The sequence below is a fragment of the Ictidomys tridecemlineatus genome, chromosome 11 (genome assembly GCF_052094955.1).
Source record: "Ictidomys tridecemlineatus isolate mIctTri1 chromosome 11, mIctTri1.hap1, whole genome shotgun sequence".
Lineage (NCBI taxonomy): Eukaryota > Metazoa > Chordata > Mammalia > Rodentia > Sciuridae > Ictidomys > Ictidomys tridecemlineatus.
The window spans coordinates 14,953,355-14,972,981 of NC_135487.1; the positions used below are offsets into that span (position 1 = coordinate 14,953,355).

General features: G+C 64.7%; 3 protein-coding genes across 6 annotated transcripts; all 3 read left to right on the top strand.

Annotated features, from left to right (window-relative positions):
• Positions 1–598: 598 nt before the first annotated feature.
• On the top strand, positions 599–2,880 carry C1qa (complement C1q A chain). 4 transcript variants are annotated; one of them, XM_078025560.1, is made up of 3 exons: positions 599–746; positions 1,211–1,378; positions 2,186–2,880. In XM_078025560.1, the coding sequence occupies exons 2-3, from the start codon at positions 1,216–1,218 to the stop codon at positions 2,758–2,760; spliced, it is 738 nt and encodes a 245-aa protein (XP_077881686.1). In that variant the 5' UTR covers positions 599–746; positions 1,211–1,215; the 3' UTR covers positions 2,761–2,880. The 4 variants fall into 4 exon arrangements, with proteins under 4 accessions (XP_077881686.1, XP_077881688.1, XP_077881685.1 ...); XM_078025562.1 differs by having other exon boundaries at positions 621–742; XM_078025559.1 differs by lacking the exon at positions 599–746 and adding an exon at positions 853–876.
• Positions 2,881–5,723: 2,843 nt separating this feature from the next.
• On the top strand, positions 5,724–9,326 carry C1qc (complement C1q C chain). The gene is made up of 3 exons (XM_005317566.5): positions 5,724–5,866; positions 6,061–6,242; positions 8,577–9,326. Exons 2-3 carry the CDS (start codon positions 6,062–6,064, stop codon positions 9,131–9,133), a joined length of 738 nt encoding a protein of 245 aa, XP_005317623.2. The 5' UTR covers positions 5,724–5,866; position 6,061; the 3' UTR covers positions 9,134–9,326.
• Positions 9,327–12,037: 2,711 nt separating this feature from the next.
• Positions 12,038–16,982, top strand: C1qb (complement C1q B chain). Its single transcript, XM_078025563.1, has 3 exons — positions 12,038–12,194; positions 15,142–15,322; positions 16,276–16,982. Exons 2-3 carry the CDS (start codon positions 15,157–15,159, stop codon positions 16,848–16,850), a joined length of 741 nt encoding a protein of 246 aa, XP_077881689.1. The 5' UTR covers positions 12,038–12,194; positions 15,142–15,156; the 3' UTR covers positions 16,851–16,982.
• The last annotated feature ends 2,645 nt before the right edge of the window (positions 16,983–19,627 follow it).

Sequence of the window (19,627 nt, forward strand, 5' to 3'; positions counted from 1 at the left end):
TCGTCGGGTTCTGCTGCTGTGCGGCTTGGTTGTTTGGTTGTTTGGTTTTGGGGGGGTGTGGGGATCCCAGCCAGGACCTCGTGTGCGCCCGGCAAGTGCTCTGCCACTGACCCGCCCCCCATTGCTGTTTTTATGTTTTCTTGTTGGTAGAAGCTGGCGGTCCCACGGTCCCACGGTCCCCAGGCGCCCGTTATTTTACACGCGTGTGTCACTGTCACCCCACGAGGCAGAATCTATTGTTCCCAATTTACAGATAAGGAAACTGAGGACCCAGAGGTTGAGTCACTTCCCGAGGACAAGCAGCCAGGAAGAGGAAGTCCGGACCCTGGTCCCCCCTGGTCCCCCCCCCCGGTCCCCCCAGTCCCCCCCAGCCCTGCTCTTTCTTCTCTGCATGTCCCCGGCTCTGGGCAGGACGAGGCCAGCAAGTGCCTGACGGGAAGACAGCCTGCTCCGCCCTGAGGGTCTGTCCCTCTGTGCCCCACAGCCCCCGGGTCCCCTCTACCCCTCCTCCTGGGCACCGGCCAGCTCTCCCGCCCCCTCCACAGCTGTCCCATGTGACAGTGGCTGGGCTCAGCTGTCCCATGTCCCAGTCCTGCTGAGGTCGGCTCAAAATCTCCCCGTCTGAGGCTGAGGGAAGGGGAAGTGAGGAGGGATGTGAAACTCGCCCAGAGGGCAACACCCCCCGGTGTCCCCGGGTCCCTGGGCCAGGGCAGGAGCGTCCAGTTGGCGTTGACAGCCGGAGGCAGGTGAGGCTGGACCCGAGGGAGGGGCCTGGGAGGTTCGGGGACCGGGCAGCGGGCTGGGCCGGGCACCTGAGGAGGGGGGCAGGGATGCTGCCCTGGTTCCGGGAGGGGACATGTCCAGGACCCAGAGCGGGTGAGTGCCGAGCCCCGAGGCCCCTCCTGGTGGACGCTCAGAGGAGCAGGGACAGATGTGTCCGCGGCTGCCCGGGCGCAGCTCCCACCTGGGCGAGAGGCGGTTGAACGAGGAGCAGGAGGTGGATAAATATTTGTTCAATGGGATCGATCGTGCGGGGGGCGGGCGGGGGCCTGGGCTGCTCGCTGGCCTGTGCGTCTGCGGGTCCCTGGAGCTGGACGGCCAGTGGCCCTCAGAGGCCGGGCTGTGCCCTGGGGGAGGGCACACGGGTGGAGTGGGCCTCGGGGTGTGAGCACATGGTGCCCAGCCGCCCGGCTCCGCCGTGTCTCCACAGGTGCCATGGAGGCCCCTGGGCGGTGGCTGCTGGTCTGTGTGCTGGCCGTGTCCCTGCCCTGGACAGTGACCGAGAATGTGTGCCGAGCCCCCAGTGGGAAGGACGGGGCGGCGGGCAAACCTGGCCGACCCGGGCGGCCGGGCCTCAAGGGCGAGCGAGGGGAACCGGGTAAGCGGCTCCTTCTGGACCCTCAGCCAGCGGCCAGGCCTCCAGCTGCAGGCTCGGTGGCCCCGAGAAGCAGAGGTCCACTTGGGTCCCCCCATGAAGCCCTCTGGTTTGCACTGTGGCCCAAGGGCCGGGTGCCTAGCCTTCCGTCTGGGCTTTTAGGTCCCAGACCTGCCAAGACCTTCTTCCTCTGGATAATGAGCTGCTCGGACCCATGAGAGTGAAGGTTCTGAAGCCCGGGCCTCAGTCACTGTTCAGATACCAGAGTGAACAGGCCCCCGATTTCAGGCTCAGGAGCCACTGCCTTGCTGTGTGACCTCAAGCAGGCCACCGACCCTCTCTGAGCCTCAGTTTCCTCATCTGTAAAATGGAGACATCATCCTGCCTGGCACATTGAGAGGGATCAGTGAACAGGGAGGATGGTATCGGGAGTGGGGAGGAGGGTCTCATGGCGTCCTGCTGCTCTGTCCGTCCCCAGTGGAGCAGAAGGATCGGCAGAGACTCTGGCGTTAGTTTGTATCCAGGAATCTACACCAGGTGCCCAGACCTGAGGAAGAAGGGGTCAGTGGCCTGGAGGGGTGTGGGGTGCACAGAGGTGGGTGGGAACAGGAGCAGCCAGAGGTCCTCGGTCCCAGAGCCCACGCTGTCCCAAGGCCGCTTCCGGCTTCTCTCCATTTCACAGAAGCAGCTGAGGCTCAGGGGGATGGAGACACTGGCCCAAGGTCACACAGCCCTCGGGGGTTGCCTTGAAGGCTCCAGCCCTCCCCGGGGCAGGCCCTGGACACTGACCCCGGCTCCTCTTCCCCACAGGGGCCCCTGGCATCCGGACAGGCATCCGGGGCCTTAAAGGAGACCCCGGGGAAGCTGGGCTCCCTGGGAAGCCGGGCATGATGGGCTACCCGGGGCCCAGCGGCCTCCCTGGGGACCGTGGCCTGCCAGGACCGAAGGGCGTCAAGGGCAACCCAGGAGACATCAAGGACCAGCCGCGGCCGGCCTTCTCGGCCATCAGGCGGAACCCGCCGGTGGGCGGCAACGTGGTCATCTTCGACGCGGTCATCACCAACCAGGAGAGCCCCTACCAGAGCCACTCGGGCCGCTTCCTGTGCGCCGTGCCCGGCTACTACTACTTCACCTTCCAGGTGGTCTCCAAGTGGGACCTCTGCCTGACCATCGTGTCCTCCTCCCGGGGCCAGGCGCGGCGCACCCTGGGCTTCTGCGACACCAACGGGAAGGGGCTGTTCCAGGTGGTGTCGGGGGGCACCGTGCTGCACCTGAGCCACGGCGACCAGGTCTGGATCGAGAAGGACCCCGCCAAGGGCCGCATCTACCAGGGCCCCGAGGCCGACAGCATCTTCAGCGGCTTCCTCATCTTCCCGTCCCCCTGAGCCCCCCGCGCCGCGCCCCTGGCCCTCCCTGTGCCCTGCCCCGCCGCCGAGGGGCGGCTCTTGGCCACCGTCCCCCGGGCCGCTTCTTGGCCCCTCCTGGAATAAAGGTCTGAGCCTGTCTGGGGCTTGAGGTCCAGTCGCCGCTCCGCGCACTGGGGAGGTGGCCGCCTGTCCGGCGATCCCCGCTGGGTTTGGCGGGTCCCAGGAGCCGGTGCCAGCGCTCACCCCCGCCGGGCCGTCCGCAGGCGGGGTGCCTTCTGCACCTAGTGTCCTGTCTGTAAGGTGGGCTGCTGATGGCACCTGCCTCAGAGGGTGGGGAGCAGGTGACCTGCTGTCAGGCTGCGGCCAGCGCCCGGTGAGTCTCCTCGTCTAGTCTCTCAATAAACATTCCGTCAGGGCTGCAGGGCTGCAGGGCCATCGTCTGTTGTGCCATCTTGTGGGTCAGGCTCCAGGTGCGAGTCACGACCCGACTTTACAGGCGATGCCATGGGCCCAGGCCAGGGCTTGGAGCCCCAGGCGGGATCTAAGGGAGGGGCTGGAATTGAGCCCGAGTCCCACTGCCACCCAAGCCCAAGGGCACCTGGCGCCCTGGCCAGCCTCCCCGACCCTACAGCCTCCCCACTCCTACAGCCTCCTGACCTACAGCCTCCCCACTCCTACAGCCTCCCAGACCTACAGCCTCCCCACTCCTACAGTCTCCCAGACCTACAGCCTGCCTACTCCTACAGCCTCCCAGACCTACAGCCTCCCGACCCTACAGCCTCCCACACCCTACAGCCTCCCCAGACCTACAGCCTCCCGACCCTACAGCCTCCCACACCCTATAGCCTCTTAACCCTACAGCCTCCCCACTCCTACAGCCTCCCACACCCTACAGCCTTCTGACCCTACAGCCTCCCACACCCTACAGCCTCCCACACCCTACATCCTCCCAGACCCTACAGCCTCCCCACTCCTACAGCCTCCCACACCCTACAGCCTCCCACACCCTACAGCCTCCCACACCCTACAGCCTCCCACACCCTACAGCCTCCTGACCCTACAGCCTCCTGACCCTACAGCCTCCCCACTCCTACAGCCCCCCGACCCTACAGCCTCCCGACCCTACAGCTGGGCTGGACGTTCACACAGTGCTCTCCCACCCCTGGCTGGGGCAGGAATCAGAGAAGGGAGACAGCTAGTCCCAGGACGCCCAGCGACCCCGGGCTAGGACTCCTGAGCCGGCCCTGGGGCCCCTCCCAGCAGGTGTGCAGCCTGGGCTCCGGGGCGTCTGCCCGGCCGGGGACCTGGAGGACCCTGGATGCTCATGTGCTTCCCCAGGGTCCCACAGAAAGCCACCCACTCCCCAGGAAACGCGGGTCCAGCGCACACCCTCGCACACCCTGGGACACACCCACACTGTGGCTTCACACCCGTGCGCACTCGGGGGACACATCTCTCCCACCACTTAGCTCCCGCCTCCCACCTCCAAGGAGCCTTCGTGAACCAGCCACGACGCGTCTTCTGTCTGGCGCACACAGGCGCACAGCCCCGGGACGCGGCCCAGACACCGACACCACCTCACCCTCCGCCCCCCGAGCTCTCCACCCTGACCCCCGACACGCGATTCCACACAGCTGTCCTCAGAGACCCCGAGTGTCCCCCGCTCAGGACCCTGCAGAGTCGGCCGGTGTCCCCGCCTGTCGGAACCCGCTGCCCACAGGCTGGGGGAGGCCGCCGCTCTGGGTGCCCACCCCGCCCTGGGCATCTTGCAGCCACGGGTGGGAGGAACCCCGCAGAAGAGGCCCGGACCTGCGCCCAGTGACGGGGCTTAAGGTCACTCCTGGACAGAGCGGGGCCCAGGTACAGCCCGCCTGCTGGACCCCAAAGTGCCAAACTCCTGTCACCGCTTCCGCCCAGGCCGGCGGGTGGGGCAGGAGCGGGCCGAGCGCGGGCCGAGGCTGCCACCTGCTGGACAAAGGGGACCTGGGCACCAAGGAGGACAGCAGCTGCAGCCCAGGGCCCGGGGGCTGGGTTGTCCCCCACCCCATGGGCAGGGCCCACCATTTATGCCCCCCAGGCCTCCACCCGCGGGGGGCTCCCGGGGCCAAGCGCTTCACCTCTGTCCAGGCTTGGTGGCCTGGGCCACAGGACAGAGGTCCAGGTGGAGCCCGAGGCCCTGAGGGAGGACGCTGAACTCCTGCTGTCCCCGGCCACGTCCTCACAGGGCGTGGAGCCGCTGCAAGTCCTCGTTCTGGGGTGGGCGGCAGGAGAGGGCCCATGACCTTCACCCCAGAGCGAAGGGCTGCCTGGCCGCCCTGGACCCCACCCACCCAGGCCCCTGGCCAGAGGCAGGCAGGAGGCAGTGGGAAGGGGGGATCCAGGGGACCCGGGAGAGGAAGAGCAGTGACCCCAAAGCCTGGGTCCCCCGGAGTCAGGGGAGGGGGGGTTCACGAAGGCCTCGGGCACGAGTGCGGGGCCGGCAGGGGAAGCCACAGCCGCTGCCCGGAGCCAGGGCCGGGCACTCAGCACTGCTGGCTCCTCCTGGGTGTCCACCCCAAGCGCAGCGACCCCGTGGGCCATGGATGTTTCCAGAACAAGGCCCACGCCTGACCACTGCATGTCGGACTGCACGTCTGGTGGTGGCCGAGCAGAGGTGGGCGCTGAGCCCCAGAGAACACTGGGGTGGACGAGGGGCCCGGGCATCGGCCTCCCTGGGCCTCATGTCCTCGTCGGTGAGGGGACAGTAACTCCCCCTCGGTGATGCCAAGAGGGGACCGGACACTGGGTGGGCCAACCTGACCCAGGGACATCTGTGCCCTGGGGACGTCATTCACTTCCCCGTTTCAGACACTCATGACCAGGTGTGGGCGGAAGGGGTGGGGGCCACTGTGGTCGGCCTGGCTGGAGCACGAGAAAGTGTCACGTCAGGGAAAAGGACAAGAAAGGGGATGTGGGACGGGGAGCGGTGGCGGGGGAGGGGAGCAATGGGGGAGGGGGCCCCAGCTCTGCCCTGGGCCATCCTGCTCTGTCCACTCTGACGCCGTGACCTCGGGTCTGGGAGAGGGAAGCGGAGCTGAGGACACTCTGTGACCAGGCCAGAAGCCTCCCGGCCCCAGGCGCACAGGTGAGGGCGAGGGCGACTCTCCTGGACGGCTGGGCGGGGGGACAGGAGGTCCACCCTGCTGAGCCCTGGCCGCAGCAGAGGCCCAGCTCCCACCCCCATCGGGGTCCCTCCTTGAAGGCAGTGGGCTGAGCACCAGGGGCGCGGGAAGGGCAGGGCCCGGGGCCACTCCACCCTCCCCACCGCTCCCTCCCCAGGATGGACGCGGGCCCCGGCCACAGGGGCCTCCTGGGACTCTGCCTGCTGCTGCTCCTGCTGGCGCGGCCACTCGGGGGACAGTCCAGCCCCAGCTGCTACGGGATCCCGGGGATGCCAGGCCTGCCGGGGGCCCCTGGAAAGGACGGACATGACGGGCTGCAGGGCCCCAAGGGCGAGCCCGGTGAGTCTGCTGGCCAGTCCTGCTCCTGCTGGGCTCCTCTGTCCCCAGGCCACCTGGGGCTGGGCTCGTCCCCTCACCTGACTCCTCACTGTCCCCATCCCGCGGTACGGAGGGCGCCCCTGTCCCTGCCGGCCGCAGGCGTTCAGAGGCCATGTCCGACGGCCTTGGAAACCCCCTAGCTGCCCACTACTGTCACAGCCCCCCACTGCCCACCCTGCGGGTGACACCGGGGAAGGGGGCCCACGCTGGGGAGGTGCGAGGCACCGGCTGCCCGGTCCAAGCCCAGGGGCACCGCTGCCCCCCGTGGGCACACCTGCAGCCCCAGCCTTGGGCACCTCAGGTGACCACCTGCACAACAGGGAGGAGTGGGCGTCCCCTCACCTGGGGGCTGAGGGTCATGCGGGTGGGGGTGTCCAGGCGGAGGCCACGGGGGGCACTGTCTTGGGGGACTGTCTGGCCACCTCCGCGGGGTGCTGGAGGGATGGAGAGGGAGGGGGAGCGGGACGGCAGCCTCCTCTGCTGGCGGCTCAGGCACAGCCCTTCAGAGAAGGGGCGGAGGACGGGGTGGGCTTGGCCCCGTGCAGGGGGGACGCTCTGCGGGGAGGTGAGCAGCTGATTCCAGGGGCCTGGGCAGAGCTCCTTCCTGGAGGGGCAGAAAGGAGGAGGGGGCTGGTGGAAAGAGCCCTTTGCCTTTCCCCAGGTTAGAATTGTCAGCTCTGTCCTGCAGGTGAGGAAACTGGGCCCAAACCCCTTGAAAATGTGATCTACTCCCATTTTGCAAATGGCAGAGCTGGGGTTCAGAGAGATTGATCCACTCACCCGGAATCACACAGCAGAGTCCTATCCACACCCTTAACCACTGCCCCTCCCTGGCTTTTGAGCCCCTCTCCACTGCTGCTTCCTGTCCCTGCCCAACGGATGCTTGGCTGGGAGCCAGCCCTGCCCAGCACCACTGGCTTCCCCACGACCCGGTTCTGCTGGACACTTGTGTCCACCGTGTCTGGCACTGCGCCCAGCACCTTTCAAGCTGTGCTCCCTGGCTCCATTCTGCCAGCCTCTCTGGGCTCTGTTCCCTTATGCTCTCATCTCAGCTGAGCAAACAGGCTCAGAGAGGGGAGGTCACCTGCCCAGTGTCACACAGCCTGAGCCCCGTCTGCTGGGTCCTGGCCCCACTCTCCTGACCCTGGGACCTAAAGGTCCACACGCCACAGAGTCACAGACGTGTGGCCCTGTGGAAAGCAGAGGGGGAAGAGAACCGTGACGGCCAGCAGGGGTGACCACGGAGGGCTTCCGGAAGAGGAAACTAGAGATGGACCTTGGAAGTGGGCAGGTCTTGGCCACGGTTTCCTCCACTGCACACGAGGGACCTGAGCCAGGCCAGGGGTCCCAAGGGCTGCGGTGGGCTGAGCGGCTCGGGGACTGCTCACCCCCCGGGGTCAGGCTCAGGGCGCGAACCCTGCAGCTGGTGAAAGTCCAGGTCCCTCTGAAGTCACGCACAGTGACAGACGTGCCCCTCAGCAGGGAGGACGGTGGGTGCAGAAGCCGTACCAGATCCACACACGCCTGGGGGTGAGCACGAGCCGGCAGCCCGGGGCCTGACGCCGACCCCCCAGATCTGAGGTCCCCTTCACTACGCGGCACGAGCCCTGGGGAAAGCGAGGCCGCGGGCGCCTGGGGCCTCTGTCCCTCCTCTGATCTCCAAACACGAGGCTGAAGATCTAGTACACCCACAAAATCAGGCAAAGGCCTGGAAGCTGCCTCTCGCTGCTGGTCTTCTGATTTTTGTCAAGAAAAACTAGGAGCCGGGCGCCGTGGTGCACCCTGTCCTCCCAGCCGCTGGGGAGGCTGAGGCAGGAGGATGGAGAGTTCAAAGCCAGCCTCAGCAAAGTGAGGCCCTAAACCACTCAGCGAGACCCTGTCTCTAAATAAAATAGAAAAAAAAAGGGCTGGGGATGGGGCTCAGGGGTTGAGTGCCCCTGAGTTCAATCCCTGGTACCAAAGACAGACAGACAGACAGAACAGGGACGTAGACCTTAGGTGAGCTCCAGATTTGCCCCGTTCGCTGCTTTGATTTAGGCCTGGAAAGCTCCGGGCAGGCCCCCCAGGGTGTCCGTGGCCACCTGCTGCGCCTGCTGTAGGGGTGCGCGGCGTGCGGTAGGGCTGGGACGCCTCCCGGGTCCATCGCGTCCGACCCTCTCCATCACAGATGAGGAAACAGAGCCCGTCTCCCTGCCCCAGGCCAGGGCCCACCTCCAGTGGACAGTCCGTCTGGGCAGGACACCCCAGGGTCCCCCTGCGCTGACCCCCACGTCCTACCACCTGCTCTCTCCCCAGGAGTCCCAGCCATCCCCGGCACCCGAGGACCCAAGGGCCAGAAGGGCGAGCCGGGCCCCGCGGGCTACCCCGGGAAGAACGGCCCCATGGGCCCCCCTGGCGCGCCCGGGGACCGCGGCCCCAGTGGGCCCCCCGGGGAGCCCGGGGAGGAGGGCAGGTACAAGCAGAAGCACCAGTCGGTGTTCACGGTCACCCGGCAGACCTCCCAGTACCCGGCGGCCAACGGCCTGGTCAGGTTCAACACGGTGGTCACCAACCCGCAGGGGGACTATGACACGGGCACCGGCAAGTTCACCTGCAAGGTGCCCGGCCTCTACTACTTCGCCTTCCACACGTCGCACACGGCCAACCTGTGCGTGGTGCTCTACCGCAGTGGCGCCAAGGTGACCACCTTCTGCGACCACATGTCCAACAGCAAGCAGGTCAGCTCGGGCGGCGTGCTGCTGCGCCTGCAGGTGGGCGAGGAGGTGTGGCTGGGCGTCAACGACTACAACGGCCTGGTGGGCACCGAGGGCTTCGACAGCGTCTTCTCGGGCTTCCTGCTCTTCCCCGACTAGCCGCCGCCTGGCGACTCCTCCTCCAGGGAGCCCACCCTGACTCCCCGCCCCCCCTGCTGTCCCCTCCCCCCCCCGCTCCTCTGGGGGCCACTGCTCGCCCCCTTCCTGAACCAGCGCCTCCTGGGACGGCCATTCATTTTTATTTGTTCAGGTCTTGGAAGGGGGGACATACGAATAAATAATCAGACCCCTACGTCGGCGTGGCCCCGGTCCCTCTCGGCGACGCCGTGGACTTGACCGGCTCCGCTTTGCATCTGCCGCAGCTGCCCGCGGGCTCTGGCCGAGGGGTGTCCGGGGGTGCTCAGCTGTGACCCCCAGCACCATCTGGCCTGGTGGAGGGGGGTGTCCAAGTGTGGTCACAGGCCACCAGAGGTCCCCCAGGGGCAGCACTCAGTGCGGGAGGAGTTGCACACGAGGCGGGCAGCAGCCTGCGTCCATGCAGAGGGATGCATGCGGGAGCCGTGGGGGGTCCTGCGAGCTAGACCCCGGGGCGTGGCGCACACCAGGCCTGGGCAGGAGCGTCAGCACGTGGACGCCTCTGGGCCTCGCAGCCACGCGCTGAGGAGGGCGTGAGTGGGTGAGAGGGGACTGCCCCCCGTCTGAGTCTCCCCAAATAATCACAGCTCCCAGGGCCCCCCAAGAGGTCACCTAGAGCCACTGCTGCCCGCTGCCACCAGGTTTTGGAGGTGGGTTGCTGGGCTCAGCTGCCCGGGTCAGGGACGCTGCAGAAAGGTCAGAAGTCGGGCTTCCCTGGGCAGCCCTCGGGTCCGGGCCTTGGAGCCCAGCCGTGAGGTGACCGGGCCCAGGGGAACCTGGCTGGGGTCTCGTCCTGGTCCCACGAGGCCCACGGACCGCACAGTGGCATCACTGAGGGGCAGTGAGAGGGAGTTCTGCAGCCCCCTGTGTCCACGTGGGCCCCGGTTCTGACAGCCCGTGCCACCGTCCACACCTCGGCCCTGCTGTCCTCCGCCTGTAGAGCCCCACCCCTCACACGCGTGGCCCATCCACACGGACAGGATGCCTCCCCCAGGTCACCTCCTCCAGGAAGGCCTCCCAGGTCCCCACGTCCCCACAGCACCCTCTGCAGGCTTGGACCACAAGCTCAGGACCCTTCAGAGACCAGGTCCCCTGTCCGCCAGCAAATAAGACCCACCTGGGACCTGCTGAATCCAAGCGGGGTACGCGGACCCTCGCAGCCTCCTGGGGGTCTGGGGAAGAGGGGGCCGTGGTGAGTGGCGGGCGGCGGGTGAATGCCACCACCTGGTCCAGGGACTGTGCAAGGCTCCGCGCCTGGACCTCTGGGTGGGAGAAGGGACAGAGAAGGACGCGCACACAGAACCCAGGGGTCCAGGTGCCTGGGCAGGGCCAGCCTGGGTCACCGGCCACGCGTTCACAGTGTCCCACCGTCAGCCACCTAGCGGTTCACCCCGTGGTGCTGGTGGAGGCACATCGTTCTTGTCACACCTCTTTGGTTTAAAACAACCAATGACCGTCACATGGCCAGTGTCGGAGCAAAGCCCGACGGGCAGGGGCCTTGGCACGTTGGGCAAGAGGTGGGAGGACTCGGCAGGAAGCGGGGTGCCTCAGGCTGCACCCCAGCTTTCCAGGGGGCTGAGGGGCTGAGCTCCTTATTCTGCTCTTGGCCGGGTGCCCCTTAACGGGGTGTGGCGCAGCCAACTGATGGGCAGAGACCAGCTGCCCTCAGGGCTCACGCCCAGGCCTCCCCCAGGGCCCCGTGAACCGCCTCCCTGCTCCACGTGAGCTGCCCGGGCCTCCTGGGCTCCTGGGGTCTCCTCCCCGCTCCCACCAACAGCCCCCGAGGCGCGACACCCAGGCCCAGCATGCAGAGGAGGACACTGGGCTGGGGCCACGCGCCCGAGCCACGCGGTCAGAAGAGGCCCGCTGGACTCGAACCCTGGAGCGCCCGACCCCGGCCCTGCTGTTGCCACCCAAGTCCAATCCCACCTTTCCCGGGTCATCGACCACCCAGGCTCAAGTGCCCCTGAGCACCCCTGGATTCTCCAAGTGCAGATGTCACGGGGCCCCAGCTCCTGCGCTTGCCAGGTCACTGTCCCTGAGCGGAGTGCCTCGTGGCACACTGAGGCTGCTGGTGTCCCGGTGCCTGGCCAAGGCCTTCATCCCTCCTATGTAGGGTGTGGGCTCCGGCTGTCACTGCTTTTTTGGTGACATTTCTCGCAGGAACAAAAAGCCTTGTGTCACTTGAGGTTTAACATGGCTCCTTGGGGACCGTGGCCAGCTCAGAGAGAGGAGGGAACGGTTCAAGTGACGCCTCCCCGGGGACCCCGTCTCCCTGCAGTGAGACGTGGGGGACAGGTACCGAGGCCTCCCGAGCCAGCCTGGGTCCACTTTAGGATCCACAAGGCACCTGCCTGTGGCCGTCACGGTCACCAGCTCCGAGTCGGGCTCGAGGTGGGGGGCATACAGGGGTCAGGAGCGGGTTTCTCCGACTCTTCTTGGAGGACGGGAAGGGAGCGGGGACGAGCCCTCCTCCTTCACCCCACCCGATCCTGGTGGCCGTCATCCTGGTGGCCGGGAGACCCAGGGCGGGCTGATGGCGGTCCCAGCACAGAGCGGAGGAGGTGGCGCTCGGCTGGCCGGTCGCCTGGAGTGGGCACCGCGGGGCCAGAACACAGACCTGTTGGGCACCAGGCGTTCCCCTGGGGTGACCGTGGGGCCCCTCGGAAGCCCATGAGCTCAGAGGCCCGGCAGGTGGCCGCCCGCTGCGGTCACTCGCGGTCACTCTCGGACAGCCTGTGCTCCCCGGCCGCTGAGTCGGCGAAACCTACTGGCCACTGGCCACCGGTTTACAGTCACCCTCCCCCCCCCCGGGGGCAGAAATGGGACCTGAAACTGCCCCAGGCAGCAGGATGGGGGGCGGTGGGGACAGAGGGGGCCGCCTGCCCGGCCCTGGGAGGGGACTGCAAGGGGAAGCCCTTCCGCCTCTGGGAACGGAACTTCTGCTTTGCACGGAGAGCGGCGGCCTCCACTCCTGGCCCCACTGCTGCCCGGCCCCGCGGCAACCAGGACACCAGGTCCCCAGGTGAGCACAGGCGGGGGACGGGGCAGCGTGGCCGGGGGCCACAGGGGTCTGGCGGTGCGGAGGCAGGGCCCAAGGCGGCCTGGGGCTCTCTGGGGTGAGCCGGGAGTCTGTGGCAGCCCTCTTACGTGCTGGCCACCTCGGGCCAGTCTCCTGGCCTCTCTCAGCCCGAGACACCCTCCGGGGAGAACAGAGCCCTTCAGGGTCAGCAAGCCCTAGAGGTCACTCGGGGGCCACCTTCGCTGCCAACACAGCAGCGGAGCAGAGGCGGGACGAGAACCGGTCCCCTGTGCCGGCCCAGCACTGACGTCCCAGACCCTGCTTCTCCCAGCTTCCTGCCCCCTGGTGGGGCTCTCTGCTGGACTCTGGAGGAAATCCCTTGACGGGCCCCTGTGGGCTGAGGGCAGTGGGGGAGGGCTTCCTGGAGGAGGAGGCTCCCCCAAGGCTGAGGGGCGGGGAGGACGCCGCCGACCTGGGAAGGTGGACGGGGCAGGTGCTGGGAAATGAGCCGCCGTCACGGAAACGGTGCGTTAGAGCCCCGCACAGAGACGCCGCCGCCACAGAGAGGTAAGAACTCACGAAGGTTCCTCCAAAAGCTAAGCCCAGTGGTCACCAGGCTGGCCACCCACGCCCAGCTCAGCACCCAGAATTGAAAGCTCCCCAGAGCGTGGGAGGCTGAGGCAGGAGGATCGTGAGTTCAGAGCCAGCCTTAGCAACCTAGTGAGGTCCTGTACAACCCAGCGAGACCCTGTCTCCAACAAAATGTCAAAAAGACTGGGGATGTGGCTCATTGGTTGAGCACCCCTGGGTTCAGTCCCCAGTACCCCCCTAAAAAAAAGCAGGTCCTCAAATCTTTGTGAGGAACGAGGGTGGCAGCATTGTTCGTAATAGCCAAGAGGTGGCAGCTTCCTGAATATCCATGAGAGAGGAGTGGAGAAGCCGACCGTGGTCCATCCACACGGTGGAATATTATTCTGCCCATAAAAGGGAACCAAGCCCTGATACACACTACAACAGGGACAAACCTCGAATACAGACAGTCAGACCCGAGAGGCCAGTGTCCTGTGACCCCACTTCCAAGAGACACAGAGGGGGGACAACTTCAAGGCCGTCAGGGCCATGGGGGGAGCACAGTTTCAATATGAAGGAAGATAACAAGTGGAACCAGATGGCCAAGGTGGCTGCACACCGCCGTCAATGCAAAAAAGGCCACAGCGTGTCCACGTTAGCCGCTAGTGTGCCGTGAACGCTGCCTGGATTCAAAAGAACAGAACAAGGGGGGCCCGCTGGACCAGGGCCCCTTCCGTCTGTCCTGGGCGGGCTGGCTCTGCTGGCCTCCAGGACAGCCCCCGCCTCCTCCCAGCTCCCTGATTAACAAAGGGCACTCGGCCCTCCCTCCGGCCAGAGGCGCGGCTCCCCGAGGAGCCCGGGGGTGTTCGGCAGCAGGGGTGGCCTGGTAGGGGGCAGGGCTGCTGGCTCTGTCCTTACTGTGTGACCCTGAGCACTGATTCAACCTCTCTGAACATCAGTGTCCTCTTGGGTGCAGAAATTAGTTTCCACGTGCACCGATGCTCTTGAGGATGCCCAGTGCCCGCCCGTCACCAGCACCTGCTCTCTAAAGAAGGAGACCTTCAGCCCCACCCTGCGGGTCCTTCCTGCCACCTTGGCCCCTCTCCTCAGCCTATCTCAGGGACCTTCCCCACCCTCCCTCCTCCTGGTCACTCTCGGCCCAGCCCTTTCAGGACCCTCAGGTCTCAGCCTAACAACACTTTTCCTCTGTGGCAGAGGCCATCCTGGGGGACGACCCTCACAGAGCCAGACACCCACCCTCCCAGTCGCGCCCCCTCTCCGTCCCCTCCCTTCCCAGAGCCCCAGTCGCAGACTTGGACTGTCCATATTCAACTGTAGGATGACCCACTGATCCTGCCCCCTCAGGGCACAGGACCCTGGGGGGCAGGGGCCACTTCCTCCTGTCCATCCTCTGTCTCTAAACCCAGGGCTGGGAAAGGAGACAGGACAGCACACCACTGAGCATGTGGGCGGGGGGGGGGGGGGCGGGTGAAGGATGGATAGAAGATGGACGGGTGTGTGGGTGGAGGAGGGATAGAGAGAGGGATGGAGGAGGGATGGAGGGAGAGACGGAGGATGGGTGGGTGGGTGGACAGATGGATGGGTGGATGGGTAGAGGATGGATGGATGAGTGAATGGATGGTGGGTGGATGGGCGAATAGATGGGTGGATGGGTGGATGGATGCGTGGATAGAGGATGGATAGGTAGAGGATGGATGAATGGGTAGATGGATGGGTAGATGGATGAATGGATGGAGGATGGATTCAGGGAGGGGTAGAGGATGAATGGGTGGGTGAATGAGTAGATGAGTGGGTGGATGGATGGGTGGGTAGATGGGTGAATAGATGGGTGAGTGGATGGGTGAATGGATGGGTGGATAGGGGAATGGTGAGTGGGTGGGTGGATGGGTGAATGGGTGAGTGGATGGGTAGATGGGTGCATGGGTGGGTAGAGGATGAATGGGTAGGTGAATGAGTAGATGAATGGGTGGATGGATGGGTGGGTAGATGGGTGAATAGATGGGTGAGTGGATGGGTGAATGGTTGGGTGGATGGGTGAATGGGTGAGTGGGTGAGTGGATGGGTGAATGGATGGGTGGATGGGTGAATGGGTGAGTGGGTGATTGGATGGGTGAATGGTTGGGTGGATGGGTGAATGGGTGAGTGGGTGGGTAGATGGGTGCATGGGTGGGTAGAGGATGGATGGGTGAATGGATAAATGGGTAGAGGATGGGTGGAGGAGGGAGGGAGGGAGGGAGGGGTGGAGAACGGGTGGGTGGGTGGACAGATGGATAACAGACAGGTGGACACAGGAAGAGGAGGATCCATGAGTGGACGACAGGAGTCTCCTGGCTGTAACGCTCCCCCCTTCTCTCTGCAGGGGGCTGAGACAGGGATGACGTTCCCGGGGGGCTGTGCCCTGGTGCTGCTGCCACTGCTGCTCCGTGTCTGCTGGGCCCAGAGCTGCACTGGGCCCCCGGCCATCCCTGGCATCCCTGGCATCCCTGGCATCCCTGGCTCTGACGGCCAGCCTGGGACCCCGGGGACAAAGGGAGAGAAAGGTACTGCGGGCTCTGGGGCACACTGGTGTCACGGGCCGAGGCCCCATCTCCTGCCTCCCAAGTCACCGTCACCTGCCTTAGAAAATGCAAAAGCACAAACCCAGTATCTTTGCCAGGAGGGAATCCTGGGCCCCATTTTACAGACAGGAAAACTCATCTCCAGAGAGGTGCCCCGTGGTGCCCAGGCTCAGCCAGGGCCACGGCTCTTCCCGCCCCGCCCAGGCAGAGAGCACCGCCGCCACGCAGTCCTGGCTCCCCTTCTCCCCCAGAGCACCAGCTCCACCTCTGTGCCCTGCTAGTTCCTCACTGTGAAGCAGGGACAGTGACACTTTCCTCGACTGCCCCCATGAAGCCCCTGTGTGCCGCGGCTCCTTCCTGCACCTCCCTGGGGCCTGCCGCAGCCTCAGTGCCGGCTCACCCTCCCGCCACCCCACATCACCTCACAGATCCACCAAACAGCCTTGTCCCCATTCTACAGATGGGGAAGCTGAGTTCCAAAGAACAGGACTCGCTGTGTCCTGGTGACACAACCAACACTGGCTTGTGTCACATGAGCAGCACAGCTGTCTGTCTGCGAACCCCACCTTCGCTGGCACCGTCCTCTGCTGCTCTGCTGGAAAATGGCCTTTACTTTGTGTCCCGCAGAGCAAGGGGTGGTGGCTGCCAGAGTGTGGAGTGGGGATCCCGGAGTTCCCGATCGGGGCAGCGCGAGGGCAGCTGTGATGGATTAAGGATGTCTGCCGTGGCTGGGTGGGGGACAGGAGCACATGGGCCAGGAGCTCAGTGGCCCTGCTCTAGGCTGGAGGCTGACAAGGGACCTGGGGGAGCTGGGGCAGAGGCAGGGCCAGCCCTGTCCTCAGGGGGTACAACTCCCCCCGTGATGCCCCCGTCACGGGGTCCCCGTGCCAGCTCCTTCCCTGGGCGCACCCGTGTCTCTGTCTCTGTTCCTCCAGGGCTTCCCGGGCTGGCAGGGGACCATGGCGAGTTTGGAGAGAAGGGAGACCCGGGGATTCCTGGCTACCCGGGAAAAGTTGGCCCCAAGGGTCCAGTCGGCCCGAAGGGTGCCCCAGGGTCCCCTGGACTGCCGGGTCCCAAAGGTGAGTCTGGAGACTACAAGGCCACCCAGAAGATCGCCTTCTCTGCCCTGAGGACCATCAACAACGCCCTGAGGCGGGACCAGGCCATCCGCTTCGACAGCGTCATCACCAACGTGAACAACAACTACGAGCCGCGCAGCGGCAAGTTCACCTGCAGGGTGCCCGGCCTCTACTACTTCACCTACCACGCCAGCTCGCGAGGGAACCTGTGCGTCAACCTCGTCCGGGGCCGGGACAGCCTGAAGAAGGTGGTGACCTTCTGTGACTACGCCCTCAACACCTTCCAGGTCACCACGGGCGGCGTGGTCCTCAAGCTGGAGCAGGGGGAGATGGTCTTCCTGCAGGCCACCGACAAGAACTCGCTGCTGGGCATCGAGGGCGCCAACAGCATCTTCTCCGGGTTCCTGCTCTTCCCTGATCCGGAGGCGTGACCCATGGGCTGAACCCCACCTGCTCAGGGCCACCCCCCTCCCCCAGCAACACTCACCCCACCCCCAACACCGCCTCCTACCCGGCCCTGCTCTCTAACTGAATGAATGAGTAAATAAACTCTTCAGGATCAAGGGACGCAGTCTAGATCACTCTGGGTCCTAGCCCCTGCACACAGTAGGTGCTCAGCCAGGCTGGCTGAGTGGATGGATGAACAATGGATGGATGGGAGATGGCTGGATGGAGGGATGGGGGCCCTTGGAAGCAGAAACTTCTACGTGGGGGAGACTGGAAGGCCACTCAGGGATGGGACACTTCCTCCTCATGAATCCTTGTGCTCCTCCTTGGAGAGAGATGGTGCCACACTCTGTTTAGAGGGCGAGACTGGGGACCAGAGGGCTGAAGGGACGGTCTGCAGCCCAGCAGCAAAGCTAGGCTTCAAGGGCAGCTTTGCCCCTGATGACCCGAGATGTCTTAAGGCAACATGTCACCGCCAGGCCTCAGGGGACCGTAGCCTCCCTTTACCCCTCGGAGGGATGCCTGGGTCCTCCTCCAACGTCCTAACTGACCCTGGATTCTCCCTGCGTGCCCCCCTCTCAGTAGCTCGCCAGCCGAGCTCACCCTCCATCTCCCCGTTAGAACCAGTCACTCCCCGGTTCAAAAACCTTCTGTGGCTCCCCAGTGCCCTCTGGTCCCAGCCCGAGAGCCTGGCCGGCTCCAAAACCTCCCAAACCTCCTGCAGGCCTCGCCTCCTCCCCCAAGGCGGGTCCAGGCCAGCCCTCTCTCCTCCTCTGACCGCTTCCAACTCCACTGGTCACTTATGGCCTGAGTGTGTGAGTGTGCACCGCCTGCATCTGGATTTTACTGTTCCGGCCCGGTGTCCCAGCTAGGCTGTGGGCTCCTGCTCCCCTGGGGACCCCGCGGAGCCCAGGATCACACGGCGCCACCCCACGGAGACGGACACCCGAGAGATGGAAACTGCAGGAACCGCGGCTGCTGGGGGGGGGGGGGGCCTCTCCTACTAGCCCCGCCCCCTCAAGCCCTCTACCAATCCTGACTGGAGGTGGGAGGGATTTAGGGTACTCTAGCACCAGTCCAGCCTTCTGATTGGCTGGCGCATCTTTCAGAACTCCATTCATTGGGTGCAGCTTCTGCCCCGTCTCCAAAAGCCTGGACTTGGTGGTGACCTTTTAGCGGCTCAATCCTTTCAATACAAACGGTCTGCTTGGACTTTGAGTGGAGAAATAATAATGGCAATAATAACGACCAATAATAACCATGATCAAGTTAACATGTGCCTAGTGCTTTAGATATACTGCCTCATTTAATCCTCAATAAAACCCCTAGAATGTACATACAGTATTATTCCAATTTTGCAGGGAGGAAAATCGAAGCTCAGAGAGGGCAAGCAGTTTGCCCCCCGGACCACACAGCTGACGGGTGCTCGGCTTCTGCTTGTCAAAAATTTCCTGCTAGGGTCTGGAGTTGTGGCTCAGTGGTAGAGCACTTGCCTGGCAGGTGTGAGGCCCTGGGTTTGATCCTCAGCACCACATATAAATAAATAAATGAAATGAAATATCCATTTTACAACTAAAAAATATTAAAAAAAAAAAAAAAAGTTCTTGCTAAACCTTTAGACGTACCACCTCCTTGCCATCCGCAGCTGCTGGAATTCCTTCTGCAGACCCTTGGGCCCTCCCTGGTGCCTTACCTGAATCCTTTAGGCCTCAGGAGTGTTCCAGCGCCTGCCATCAGGTTGATCCACGTGAGGCCACCCCTTACCCCAGGGCTAGCCTGTCTACTGGTACCAAGCACTGCAGGGCACCCATGGCCCTGCCATGCCCCTGAATGACCTCCTGACGCCCCAAGGTAGCCCCTAGGGTGGGAGGGACACAGGGTCTAAGATCCCAGCTCCTGGAAGAGCGGACCTGATTGGCGTCGCCTGGAACAAGTCTGCTAGGGGCCCAACCGGCAGGGACCGGGGTGAGCAGGCCGTGACAGTCACGCACTGCAACTGTTCTCTCCCTTGGAGTCACAAGGAGCCTAGGAGGAGAGGGGCCAGCGAAGCGGGTGGGTGGGCACGGGAATTGCTAGAAGTGCATTTCCCCCGAGTTCCCGTGTGCCGCTGCCGGGGAGACCAGGGGAGACCAGGCTTCAGGAACCACAGCCTCCTGGGGCTGTGCCCGTTGGCAGGTACAGCCGGGGCTCTGGGGGGTGTTCCTAGCCCCACAGGAAACCCGGGGTTCAGCTCCAGGTCTCAGGGCCTCTGTTGAGGTGTGGTGGGTGCTATCGCCCAGCCCACCCAGGCCTGTGGGTGCAGGCGGCTCTGGGAAGAGTGTGGGCAGACCTGCACGAACCCCTGCCACCTCTGGACTTGAGTGCCAAATCCTGGTGTCTCCACCGTCACCCCCGGTTGCTCCTGACAACATTCCCTCCAGTGACCCACACTTTGAGCCAGGTAAGAGAAGGGACAGGGCAGGGCGATGTTAAGGAATCAGGGGCTTAATGAGTCCCATGCTAATCAGCTCACCCGCGCAGGGCTCCAGAGTGCTTGCCGCTCATCCCCAGAACCCTCACAGTCACGGTCCCTTCTACAGATGGGAACACTGAGGTCCAGAGCAGTTAAGTGAATCGCTCCACATCACACAGCCCGGAAGGAACAGAGCCTGATGGAAGCCAGGCAGTTTGATGCTTCTTTGGGGCCCTTGGGAGTGTGGCTCTCGAGTGGGACACAGCTGCTTCAGATCCTGCCTAGACTTCTTGCAGCTGTGTGGCCACA

What these genes read in the sequence shown, in the direction of transcription:
- C1qa (XM_078025560.1), top strand. Translation starts at nt 1,216, where the DNA reads ATGGAGGCCCCTGGGCGGTGGCTGCTGGTCTGTGTGCTGGCCGTGTCC. An exon ending in GGGCGAGCGAGGGGAACCGG is followed by an intron (nt 1,379 to 2,185) that starts GTAAGCGGCTCC and finishes TCTTCCCCACAG; the next exon opens with GGGCCCCTGGCATCCGGACA.
- C1qc (XM_005317566.5), top strand. Translation starts at nt 6,062, where the DNA reads ATGGACGCGGGCCCCGGCCACAGGGGCCTCCTGGGACTCTGCCTGCTG. An exon ending in GGGCCCCAAGGGCGAGCCCG is followed by an intron (nt 6,243 to 8,576) that starts GTGAGTCTGCTG and finishes CTCTCTCCCCAG; the next exon opens with GAGTCCCAGCCATCCCCGGC.
- C1qb (XM_078025563.1), top strand. Translation starts at nt 15,157, where the DNA reads ATGACGTTCCCGGGGGGCTGTGCCCTGGTGCTGCTGCCACTGCTGCTC. An exon ending in GGGGACAAAGGGAGAGAAAG is followed by an intron (nt 15,323 to 16,275) that starts GTACTGCGGGCT and finishes CTGTTCCTCCAG; the next exon opens with GGCTTCCCGGGCTGGCAGGG.